The sequence below is a fragment of the Taudactylus pleione genome, unplaced genomic scaffold (assembly GCF_031769625.1).
Source record: "Taudactylus pleione unplaced genomic scaffold, aTauple2 ptg000573l, whole genome shotgun sequence".
In the NCBI taxonomy this organism is placed as follows: Eukaryota; Metazoa; Chordata; class Amphibia; order Anura; family Myobatrachidae; genus Taudactylus; species Taudactylus pleione.
In genome coordinates, this window is record NW_028284975.1 from 2,387,028 (window position 1) to 2,400,709 (window position 13,682).

At 40.6% G+C, this 13,682-nt stretch overlaps 1 protein-coding gene across 4 annotated transcripts in view; it reads right to left on the reverse strand.

The window, feature by feature from the left end:
* Positions 1 to 8,800: 8,800 nt before the first annotated feature.
* EMCN (endomucin) overlaps positions 8,801 to 13,682 on the reverse strand; it is a 202,284-nt gene continuing 197,402 nt past the window's right edge. For all 4 annotated transcript variants that reach the window (XM_088453250.1, XM_088453248.1, XM_088453249.1 and 1 more), the window contains one exon: positions 8,801 to 9,969. In XM_088453250.1, coding sequence (XP_088309376.1) covers positions 9,923 to 9,969 — 47 coding nt within the window. In that variant the 3' untranslated portion in view covers positions 8,801 to 9,922. The remainder of the gene's footprint in view (positions 9,970 to 13,682) is intronic.

Consider the following 13,682-nt stretch of genomic DNA (forward strand, 5'->3'; position numbering starts at 1 on the left):
CTAATATAACTTCAGTGCCTTTTTTCCTCCAAATATATTGTAATCCGCATACACAATCCATAAGGTCAGTGACGTGCGGTGAGCTAAATGGCTGGGGAGGCACTGGCTAGTATCAGAGCCAGATTTATTGATACATAGAAGAACCCAAGGGTTCATGTGGGCATTATACAACGGTGCAGCAGAATATAGTGCTGGAAATTTGGTGAGTTTTGATCAGGGATGTGCAGAAAAGGTAGGCAGGGGAGGCAGTGCCTCACCTGCCATACACTTTTTACTCTAGAGTTTTAACAATACAAATGATTAGAGTAATACAAAGATGATATTTATAATATTTTCTTTACATTTTTATTAGAATTTTTATAGTCAAAACTCTGGAGAATAACTAAGTATGACAGGAAAGGCTCTGCCTCACCTGACCACACATCATTCTTGCTATTACGTGCAATAAAATCCTGTATTTTAAAAATGCATTTAGTTTCTGTGGAGGTAATATCATCTGTTTTGCTCTGTTGTTTAAGATGTGTTTTACATATAATGCAAGTCCCCCACCTATGGAACCCCTTGGTTTTAATTCTTCCCACCCTTTTTTTCTGGAATTAAGCTTTTTACTAATTTATTCCTAGGATTGTGCACTTTTTTTTTATAAATGAATTTGGGTTTATTAGGGATGATTAAGTTGATGATGGAGTTAAGTATTGGATCTTTTTCTAGTAAATTACAATGTTTTATTATTTTCTTGACCAAATTATGCAGTCCATTACACGTGGTGATAAAGGGGAGTGAAACTTCTTATTTTTTCTGATTTATTATCTTTATATATGGGAAGCTCTTCCCTGTTGATGTTGGACATCTCCTTTTATGGACAGGTCTATAGCAGACAACGAATAACCCTTAGCTATAAACTTTTGTTTTAGCTCTTTAACCTATTCTTTAAAATGTTAATTTCTTCTTGTTCGTTTTATTTGGCCCTCAGGAATATTCTTTAGAAACAATGGATAATGATTGCTCATTGTGTTAATTTAGGAATTACTGTCCATGGATTTACAATTATTTTTTGTAAACAACTTATTGTCCTGAATATAATGGATCAAATCTAAGAAGTTAACTTCTTTCGTATTAATGTTAAAATAAGTTTAGTGTTGACCAAGTTTCAATTAAGTTTCTCACAAAAGTCTTTAGATAACCTTTATTTCCTTCCCAAATAAACAATATCTCATCTATAAACAGAACCCATTTGACTATGTTCATAAGGAATCTATTATTACTCCAAATAACCTCATCTTCCCAAACACCATTAACATGAGTAAATGGAGTGGCATAGATGTGCCCGTTTTCATATTATTATATATACTTTAACCAGACACAATTACTATCTAAAATAAACTGGATTCCTTTGCTGATAAACTGAAATTTGTCATTGCCCATCTCACTCTTCCTTAGGAAATAATTCACTGCTTTTAATCTTTTGAGTGATCTATAACGGTATAAAGAGCATACGTCTGCTGTAACAAGTATGTGTTTGTCCCTCCATTCTACATCCTTTTGGACGTCCAAGGTATATATCCAAAAAATAATAATAGGTGGTGCTTATCACACAGGACACCAAGTAAAAGATAAATATACTTTTATTAATATGCTTTTATTAATGCAAATATAAAAAGTGTTATTAGCAGTAAATAACCAGTATTATAAAACTCCCGGGAGTAGGGTAGTAAATGCTCATACAATAAAAAGATAATCAAATGCTGTATCAGCAAAATAAGAGCACATTCAGTATATCAGACACATAATAAAAATAAAACAAATCAATAACAAGTGGGTAAATAATGAGTACTGGCAGGTATATAGTGAGTGGTCAATAGTCTGTGCATATGTATAAATATCTCACTGTCCAATGGAGCATTCCATTACAGTGTGCACTAGCTGAAGTTATTGATCACAAGTATCCAATACTGTCATTGTTGCAATATTGTTGCAGATTAAAAGTGATTTGTAAGGAGCCACCGGGAGCCTCAGTACTCACAGTGTCCAACCAGCCGGTGTGAATAATACTCAGCTTAAAGCGCAGGTGATCGGTAAATCCTCCGGTCACCAGTGGGGTAATTAAGCCACCATATAGAATAGCGTGGCACTCCTCTACCCAGGTCTCCACAGTGAACTACTGTGAGGTGTTATTAGCAGGTTTTAGTAATGCCACGTGGATTCTACTCTGTTGCGGTGGTACAGATCAATCTCAGATAATACTCTGCCAATGCTCCTGTGTCCTCAATGCATTTCTCTGCACTAGGTGGCTTTTTCAAGAGGTTCCCAAGGTGTCGTTTAAATAGGATTGAATTTTGACCACTTCTGTTTGTAAATTATAGTCCACGAAGAGTGAAAAGTTGAAGGTAACTGAATTCTTGTTCATTACATTGGATCTACCAGTGTTTTTTGTTCGTCCTTGGTAATATATAAAATACTGGAAACATTGGGTCTTCTTTTATTATTAAAATATTTAGCTTCCTGTTGATGCCGATGAAGTTCCTGCATCTTTATATTTGGAGACTAAGGGCCAAATGTAATAGGGTGAGAGTTTAGAAAAGTGAAAGTTTCTGACACTTTTTAAACATTACCAATGTAATAGAGTCCAAAAACAAAGTAACAGAGCGAACTTGCATGTTTTTTTAGACTTAAAAAACTCTCAAGATTTAAAATATCATTCAGATGTTTTCCCATTTTGAAGATAACACTCAACCAATGTGAGAGTTTACTGCTAAACTCTCACATTTTCTAAACTCTCACCCTATTACATTTGGCCCAATATCTCTCTCGGTTTTACTATCTGGATTAGTTCAGTCCCGTATAATTCTTTATCATATTTTGATTTATCATTACTAATACTCATCCCCCTTTGTCTGCGGGCTTAATTGTTACATCTCTATTTTTCCACAACTCATCCAATGTTGATCTCTTCTTTTTGCTTAAATTACTATTTCCCCCATTTGGGTTTTATCTGGTCAATTTCATCACAAACTATTTTGGTTGTAAATGTTGATTTAGGTCTAAAAACTCCTCTTTTTTCTCCCTTCTGACCATTTCCAGCAATAATATATAAATTATAAAACATACTAATTAAATATTTTTGTGAGCTATTTAGGATTTGATCTCAGGACTGAGGCCATTACTCCAGCCAATTGAGCCATAACAGAGACAATTTGGCAAATCCTTGCTTCTAGTTTACCTGACATTCCTTAACAGTCCCTGCTCTCTGCCCACTTTCTGGTCAAAGCTAATCTCCTGCAGGCTGTGACTATACAAAGCAGGAAATGAATACATCATGTGCTGATGATATTGCCTGTCCTTGTAATTTAGCCTGAACCTGCTACTGCTACCTGACAATTTCTATTGATCTAGACTGCTTCTGACCATTTTGATCTCCCCATCCTGATCTCTGCCTGATTCTGGACTTCTCCTCAGCAGCTGCCTGCTCCGAACCCGACTTGTCTCTCTTTTAGTCTGTTATTTGCAACTCTCATTATGGAAAGTATTTGTAAACTCTTTGCCTTCTGCCTATCAAGATCCAACTAGTTTAACTGTATCTCTGTATTCTATATCTTGCTTCCCATCTCAACCAATCCTCAGTGCCGGCTCCAGGGGGATTGGACTCAGGCACCCGTTACCTGCGCACAGCGAACCATGAATGACCAAAAATGTGGCATGCCATAATTATAATGCCTGTATTCCTACCCTCTTCCTGCACTGAATGGAAGCTGTGCGCATGTGTGCGGCATCCATTCCTCTTCCCCGTGGCCGGCACCTCCACACGGTGGCAGTGGAGGTATCCAACCTCCTGACCACCTGCAGGACACTTTGCCCCATGGGTGGAACAGCAGGCTAGTGCCAGAAAAACGGGACTGTCCTGCTGAAATTGGGAATGGTTGGGAGAGTGCGCCCTCTAAGCCAGTTTGTGTAAGGGCCTCCAAATTGCCTTTTTTTCCTGCCAGTAGTGAAATGGACTGTCCTACATGCCTATTTGGATACTATCATTAAAATAGTCCTCAGCCATTCTTTGAATGGTGACCGTATCAGATGGAGTTACGGTAGAGGTCTCATTAATTGTAGGGAATTCTTTTAGACCCAACCAGATGTCAAAACTCATTTGAGTTGACTCATCTGCATCACCAGTGGGTCTTTTTTTGGGAAAGTTTATTTTTTTCCTGACAGCCGTACTTGCTGGAGAAACTGAAGGAAGAGCCATCGCTGCATCACGTGCCGCTTGAGCTAACAATTTGCTTACCAACAGCTCTTTGCATCTCTTCAGATATGTGTCCATTGGGAAGAAAGACACAACATATGATTTAAACCTAGGATTGAGCACGGTTGCCAAAATGTATTGCTCCGATTGGATGATCCTGACAACCCTTGGATTCTATCGAAGCAAATAAAGGACTTGATCTACAAGTCCGACATGCTTAGCAGAATTGCTTCATTTCAGCTCCTCATTCTCAATCTGCTTTTCAAACAGTCTAATGAGTGGAATTACCTGACTCAAGCTGGCAGTGTCTGAACTCACTTCACAGGTGACTACGTCGAAGGGTTTCAGCACTCTGCACAACACAGAAAGTATTTTCCACTGAGCTTGAGTTTCCCTCCTCTTCCAATGTCATTCTTCATTGTGTAGCTTTGGATGGCTTTTGGTATTGCTCCATCCACTCAAGCATATAAAGGGTTCAGTTGGTGACAGGGCAAATTCAACATTTCTTGCAGGTGTATTCTACATGTACCTGCTGAATGGTGAAAAAGAACAGAAAATGTTGCGGGCCACAGAGAAGGCACGACCCTATCATTTATAAAAAAGATTTGCACCACCAAGTTAATAGTGTGAGCAAAGCATGTTAGAATTCACCCAACTGTAATGCTCTCACAATATTGGTAGCATTTTCAGAAATCACAAATCCCAAAGAGAGTCCAAGCGGGGTAAGCCATTTTGCAATGACTTCCCTTAGTTTTTCTAAGAGGTTGTCAGCAGTATGCTTCTTAATGAAACCGGTTATACACAGAGTAGCCTGCCTCTGAATAAGCTGCTTTTTCTTAGATGCTGCTGCTGCTGTTGGTGCCACTGAAGGCAATATACCCAACCAGTGGATTGTTACAGTCATGTAATCTTGCATTTGCCCTGTTCCACTTGTCCACATATCTGTGGTTAAGTGGACAGTGGGTACAACGGCATTTTGGAGAACACTAATTAAGTTTTAATGACCCTGTAAAGGTTGGGAATTGCTTTTCTAGTGAAGTGGAACCTAGATGGGATTTGGTAGTGGGGACAGAGGACCTCAGTTAACTGTCTAAAACCCACAACACAAATGGCGGACATCGGATGCACATTTAATACCAGCATAGATGTCAGTGATCAGCTGTGCAACTGGGTGACTGTTGTCATACTTGCTCCCCCTTGCAAAGGATTGTTTAACAGTCAATTTGAATTTTAGAACTACTTCTAGTAGTCTTCCTGGTCCGCTTCTGGGATGAAGATCCACTCTTCCAGCAGTAGGTGTAGTGCTCAAGGATTCTTCTGAGGAATCCAGGATAGGGGAAGACTGAGTTAGCCTTATCATATTGGATGCAATACCACTTCTGATCTGATTGAGGATATTGTTGATGAAGGTGTTGGTGGTGAAGATGCTAGGTGCTTGGATCTAGTATAGAGAAGAGAGCTAGCTGATGCTGGACTGCTTGTTGTTACTTTTTTAGCCAAAGTTTCTGAATTTTGCAAACACTTTTGATGGATGCGCTGTAGATGATGTAACAGAGATGAGGTTCCTAGATGGTTAGGGTCCCTACCTCTACTTACTCTGGCATGACAATGACCACAGATGGCTTAACAAATGTTGTCTGGATTTGAGTAGAAATTATTCCACACATAAGAAGTTAATTTTTTTGTTTTATACTCAGGCATGACAATGGGCTTTTCCTTATCATGGGCAACAACTGTTTCTACTGGGGCCTGATTTACACAAACAACATCCTCATCATCAGCATCCTCCTTATCAACATCCTTATTAGCGTTAGCTATACAAATATCCTCCTCATCCTGGTGCACTGCCACATATTTTTGAAATGTCTACAGGGAGAAGGGCTTACATCCTCACAACAGGCAGAACCTCCAGTAATAAATAAAGGCCATGGCCTTATCCTTATGTCACTTCATGTGGTGAAAGGTATATTGCCAATTTTATATCTTCTGCAGCTATGTTTTTTTCTTTACCAATGTAAAAAATTGGTTCTTTGATCTTAAATGCCCTGACTTAAGCCCTGTATGCCCTTGGGCATTGGCTTTAGTAGATGATGTAGACAGATTAGTATTGTCATGACAGGTGGCACTGGCAGCAGCTACAGCCCTAGTATGCGTTTCCTGCTCTCCTCTCAACTGATTGTTCTCCATATCAACAAACATGAATGAAGTGGGTTACAGCACACATGACAATTGGTAGCAATTTTAAATATTACACTGTGGTATCAATGACCTACAGTGTCACAATATTTTTTATGAATAAGAAAAGAATAACACACTGGTCTACCACTTACAGTGTCACAAGATTTTTTTATGAATAAGAAAAGAATAACACTGCGCTACCAATTAGTGTCACAAGATTTTTTATGAGTAAAACACTGTGCTACCACTTACAGAGTCACAAGATTTTTTATGAATAAGAAAAGAACACACTGCGCTACCACTTACAGTGTCACAAGATTTTTTATGAGTAAAACACTGTGCTACCACTTAGTGTCACAAGATTTTTTATGAATAAGAAAAGAATAACACACTGCGCTACCACTTAGTGTCACAAGATTTTTTTATGAGTAAAACACTGCGCTACCACTTACAGTGTCACAAGATTTTTTTTTAGTAAACACTGCACTACCACTTAGTGTCACAAGATTTTTTATGAATAAGAAAAGAATAGCACACTGCGCTACCACTTAGTGTCACAAGTTTTTTATGAGTAAAACAATGCACTGCCACTTACAGTGTCACAATACGTGGATGATATACTGTGGTCTGGCCGGCAGTGTCACCAAACAATAATAGCGCAGCTAGCACACACAAAAAAAATATATTTTTATTTTTTGTGGAATTATAATTATTCATTTTAATTAACTTTTTACTTTCTTTACACTGGGAAAGAGCACCCCTTTATGTGATCTTTTTTTTGTGGAATGCTAATTTTATTTAACTTTACATTTACACTTGGGAAGAGCACCCCTGGACGAGGCAGCAGCCCCTTGATGAACAACACACAGGGGCAGAACTATGGGAGACAATGGAGGCGCATGCCGCCAGGCTCCAGCTCTGAAGGAGCACTTCCTCCATTGTCTACAACATATTCACCCCACTTAGGGCTGTAACTATGTACCTGGAGTGCACCGTCAGAGCCGCCCAATACATGGCACCCCTTCCTGGCACCTGAGAAGTGACCATACACTAGTGGAGAGCTCCATGTCAGACCATCAGCTGCTGCCTATAGCCTGTTTGCATGCAAATTGCTAAAGTACAGTATCAGCGGCTGTGACGTGGGGGGTGGCACCAAATTATGACTTGCCTCCGGGCATCTGGGATGAATTTACGCCACTAACAACACAGCACCCCTTTATGTACAACAAAGGACCCCTGCGGAGAGCGGATGGACCACCTGCACAGTCACAAATACATGGATGATAAACTGCGGTCTGGCCGGCAGTGTCACCGAACAATAAATTTTTTTAAGCTTTACATTTATTTAAACTGGGGAAGAGCACCCCTGGACAAGGCAGCAGACCCTTGATGAATAACACAGCACCCCTTTATGGACAACAAAGCACACTTGCGGGAGTGCAGATGGGCCACCTGCAGAGTCACAAATACATGGATGATAAACTGTGGTCTGGCTGGCAGTGGAAAAAAACAAAGATAGTAAGTCTGGCAGGCAGTGTCACCGAACAATAATAGCATAGCTAGCACACACAAAAAAAACCCAGATATTGTCACTTTTTGTGGAATGATAATTATTCATTTTAATTAACTTTTTACTTTTTTTTACACTGGGGAAGAGCACCCTTGGATTGACAGAGCACTTCTGAAGGACACAGCACCCCTTTATGTACTTCAGTCATAGCCCGTTGATGGACAAGACAACACAGTATCAGTCCTTTATGTACTGAAGCCCCCCTTTATGTACTGCAGCCCCAGGCCCTTTATGGACAACACAGCAGCAGCCCTTTATGTACTGCAGCCCCTTGATTGACAGGATAACAGTGACACAGCAGCACCCCTCCTTTATGTACTGCACCCTTGAATAGACAGAGCATGTCTGTTCTCACTAAGGGTGGGTACACACCTAAACGACCGGCAATCATGCAATTTGCCTTCACCCTGGACATCGCATGATTGCCAGTACACACTGCACGATTTAATGAATGACGGTCACTTCCGTCCTTCATTAATATGTATGGCGCCATATGCGATATCGTGTGATTAGCTGTGCAGCAGGTCAATCACACGATATCGCATGAAACCGTGGGAGCATGCAAATTGGGCATACACACTGCACGATATGCCTGATTTGTCATTCCGATTTGGCTAAATCGCCCAAATTGGGCTGATATCATGCAGGTGTGTACAAAAACAACAGTGCGCTATGTACTAGCCTCAAACACTCCTGTTACAAGTAGCAACTTGCGTCTTAGGTTCTGCTACCCACTAGAATGCACAACAAAGAGAAAACATTGAGTGCTCAGTCTGAATCAATTGACGAGTCAATTAAAATATTTTATTAAGCATCAATTTAAAAAAACATAAATATACATACACCTATGCCATTCCAATTGCACTGGGTCATAGTATGTAAAATGGCACGATCAGTTATTATGCACTAATAAACAATGTGCAGAAAATAAGCCAATATACTAAAGATGTCAACATAAAGCACTAATATGGTTCTCTGATCATTGCTGGCTTAATACACGGTATACTGTATGGATGTGAATATTATAGTAATATGTTCATGCAGACTCTATAGAAATATCGATGAGCACTCACAATCCCACGAGGATAATACCACAAAGATTACCATTTTGAAAATCAGGATTAGAATCAATAGGTAAAATTAACGAGTAGGAGGTAGAGAGATGGAGTCGTTTCCTGATAACGCGCCAGGCATGACAAGTAATGGAGATTAGTGGGTTGTTGATAAGACAAGGTGGAAACCGAGAATGGTTCCTATGAAGTAAACTAATCAAACCAATGTGAGGGCTACATTGTTGTTTAATTGCCTTATTCACAAAGCTGTTCCTCCAACAATCCAGTTTAGTGCGTATCTATGATTAATAGTTAGCTCATAATCTTGAAGACGCGGGAGGTTAATACCGCCAAGGCTGCTGCAATTTGAATAGAGATATACGAGGGCGTTTGTTGGCCCAAATTAATTTAGTCAGGACCGTAGTTATGAGTTGGTAATCACATTTACGGAGTACAAATGGGAGCATCTTTATGGGGTAAAGAAGACGAGGAAAACTAATTATCTTTTGTTGTTCTTTCTTAGCCAAACATTTGTTTATTGTCAAATACTTCCCAATATTTTCCTGTCCAAAAATGCACACACACAACGCAATGAAAAGCAATATATAGTTTGTAATGATGGGCAACATATTGACAAATGGAAACACAATTACAGAGTAAAATAAATCAAACAAATACAATTTAGAAAAATGTTTCAAAATATAGAATAACTTTCCTCATTTTGTTTTTTAAAAAGCAGTATATTTTAGTTTTTCAACTGTACTGCAATGCACAAATAAGGCATACTTTTTCATCCATCATGTACAAATGAAATTTAGGTTACTTTACAATTATAGCACGTAAAATAGAGTTTTGCTTAAACATTTGTAGCCACCTGGGAACCAGCCATCAACATTCGATACATTCCATTTGGTCTGATGACATCCTTTTTGCATCTAATACAATACAAAACAGCACAAATTAGGCAACAGTATTTCATAACCTGTCACTCGCATCTGTTAACAAGTTAATATATATAACAACAAATAGAAATGGTCATATGGAATATGGGTGTAAAGTCACTCATGTCTCTGCAAACCATTGAGGTATTTGTGGCTTCATTGTAATGTGTTTGTAATAAGGAGGACAGCTTAAAAGTTTCAAAGCCTCAAATATAATCAATAGACGACCTGTTAAATTGACGTGGAAACCTACCAAATCCACCCAGTAAGTTGCCATGGTTACCTATTTTCCTGAAATCTACTCAACACATACCCAGACTAGCAACTTTCTAAACACTCTACCAAACACACTGCGATTGTCCATACCCACCACTATGTGTTAGACGTCAATTAGTATGTATCTCATAGTTCACTTAAGCACACAAACTCATTGAGCAATTGTCACACATGTCTAATGCTTAGAAAGGCAATGGCCAGGTATAAATATGTACAGTATATTAGAGATAAGTGGTTCAGTTTTGGTTCATTCCCACTAAGTTCGGATCTGAGAATGAGGCAAAACGTCATCTTTCAAATACAACTTGGCAAGATTATGTTTTGCCTCGTTCTGCGATCCAAAGTTTGTAAGAAGATCCTTACCAAGACTGAACCATTCTGGACGCGCACCCTGCAGCCTATATAGCTGCTCGGAGCAACTCAGGCCACTCTGGGCAACGCAATACTTCCTGGTGCTAGAGGCCTGTCCCACTTGGCACAGTTATTATGCCTTGAGCTTAAGGGATGAGGCCGACGCAGGGCGCATTGCCACCCTGTTACGACGCTAGTGTTTCATATTACTGTAATCAGAGGGCCAACAGAGGTCAGTCATGGAGAAAAACACTGGATGTGTCACTCAGCACATGGTGCAAATGTTGGGGAGTGGAGCTTCGGGCCTGTCTACGTTTGTGGCAGCTCCTGGGGCTCTAGCGCTGGCAAGTCGCAGCTACATTTCTGTGGTTACTGATGAAAGTGTGTCTTTTAATATTGATAAACCCCACATTGCTGGCAGGGGCGGGGCCTCTTGTCAGTCCACGGCTACCGCTGTCTCTGTGGCCTTTGAGCTTCTGGGGAATATTTTTGCTGGTATCCCAGGTGTTCAGCCTATCACAGGCTGCAAAATATCACAGTCTGTGCTCTTTGCTGCTGGTGCTGTGGAGGAAACCTTAGTGGCAGGTGCACAGCTGCACTCTTATGCTGATGTGATTCGACAGGTGTCTATTACTTTCTATATTCATCTGCTTATGCTGGTGGGACTTCATCAGCTACTGCTGTTGGTTTGTCACCACTTGTGTCTTTGCAGATGTGATGGATTTTTACGGTGGTGTCCTCACTGCTGGTGTTGCTGGCCTTATCCTTGGCCTCTCTCTTGACCACTGTTCCAGGTGGTGAAGGTCTGGGAATGGGGTAGATGGTCCCTCCTGTCTATGCACCTTTTGCAAGACCTGCCCCACTGCTGAGAACATTGTCATCACCCTCTGTGGTAGGTCCTTCTGTTGTCTCATCAGTTTTGGCTTCTGCTTTAGCGAGTTAGAAAATTGGCTGTCAGGTGGTGTTAGATGTTTCTACTTGTTTTGCAGGCTCCTTTGGATTGTGTGTTGTGGATCACCTGGTCAAAGTCAACAATGCTGTGGATGCCATGCTTGGGCAGTAACTTCCCAGTCCATCCAGTGAGTCTGGTATTAATCTTGACTGGGGTTTCAGCATGACCTCTTTCTTAGATAGCTCCAAGAGAGGGCCTGCCTGAGATAGTTCTAGCCATGCCAGCAAGTGCACTTTTCTCAAGGGTTGGGTGCAGAATGGATCGTCCAGTGGCTCCACTCTACTTCATTCACAAATTCCTCTGGATCTTGCGCTGTATTGACAAAGGTCACACAGCGGGATCATTCTGCTTGACATTCCCGTAGTAGCAGCATAGCTTCAAGAGACTTGACTGTCAACTTGCTGCATAAAGGGAACACAGCAGTTCTGCATGGAGTTTGCTCTCGAAGCAAAGAGAGAATTCTGAAAGGGCGGCTATGTAGTGAATGTGATCCTCTTATCATCTCAAACATAATTTGTTTTGATATGCACAGAGCCCCGCGTTGCACTCCTATGATGAATATTTTCATAGGAAACAACATGGCCATGCCATCTCAAACAGCACCAGCAAGTATTGCTGGATTCCACTGTGCAACAGCGAACACCTGTAGTTCCTCATCCGTCAGATTCTTCTCCTGGAATGGATACTGTAAGTGTTTTGCCTTTAATCATGGGCAGTGTGCGTTGTGGGTGTCTCCATCTGATTAAGGATTGCAGTCAATCAGTTGATGGAGCTACGGGCCGTTAGTAGTGCGGGCAGGGTTGGTGGTCCAAAGTAGAGCTCCAATTCATGTTCATGTGCATGTAGCTGCCATGCCTACTCACACTGCAAGGTTGCTGCTTTTTGCGGGATTGTTTTACCATGGGTTTTGCACTGCACATGTTTGGAGAAGTGCACATGTGCACAACTTAGAATTTTGTGTGGTTCTGCAGGAGAAGGTACTTAAGGAAGGTACTTAAAGGCGGTGCAATTAGGTATTATGATCGGACCCTAGTTTCCCCTGTTGGAGTGGTCCCTAGGAAAACTCCTTGGAAATTCGGGCTTATCCAGCACCTGTCTTATCCAGAGGGGTCTTCAGTTAATGATGCCATTCCAGAAAGCTATTGCCATATATATTATCAATTTTGTGAGGATGCTTTTGTTATAGTCCAATCCTTGGATTGGGCACCCTTATGGGTAATCTAGAAATTGAATCTGCCTTTCATTGGTTGCCTTTGTGTCTGATGCAATTAGATATATGAGCTTATGGTTGGTAAAGGGTTTTTATGTGGATAGGTGTCTGCCCATGGATTGCTCTGTGTACTGCGCATATTTTGAAAAGTTCAGTACCTTCTTGCTTTGGTGCATTTCTGGTTCTCGATTTGCCTGGGGTCGATTTTGGGAACTTGCACAAAATGCTAATTTAGTTGGTCAGTTGTGCCTCTCTTATGTCTGACAGGTTATCAGGCATTTTAGCCCATTGTACGCTTGCCCCCTGGACTGATGGCAGTGGATCAAGAACCACAGCAGTAATGAAGGAGAGTTGTCATAATTTGATCCTTATCTTTGCTTGGAAGTTATAGTTAGATAGCAAGTCCAGTGCATTTGTAGGCAAGTTGTTGGTGGGCATTTCTTATTTTCTTTGCTTGTGGGGTGCCTTCGATTTTAGCAAAAGCTTTACAGGAGTGGGATATCCCACTGACTTGTACATGCTTTCACTTTTGTTAGAAATTTTAGATTTCATTTGTGTTACTCCTTATGAGGTGTTTCTTTTCCATGTTGCCTGAGTTGCATTTTGTTTATTGGTTCGGTTGTAGGGGGATGCCATTTTTGGTTGCATATTTCAATCCTTGCCCTGTTTTGGCTTCCCCCTTTTTTTGATAGTTAATTTAGGCAGTAATGATTTGACAAATCGAACCTCTTTAATTTTGCTGATGGCTATCATAGGAGAATTGGAGAGATTGACTGCGTTGCTGCCTTTCTGTCCCTTTTTCTGGTTGCATATCATCCCCAGATGTATATGGCACTGTCATCATAGCAATTTTGCTGACGATTTGGCCTGTAAATGAGTTGATGCTGAGGTGGGTAAGAAGATTGCGAGTCTGGGAGA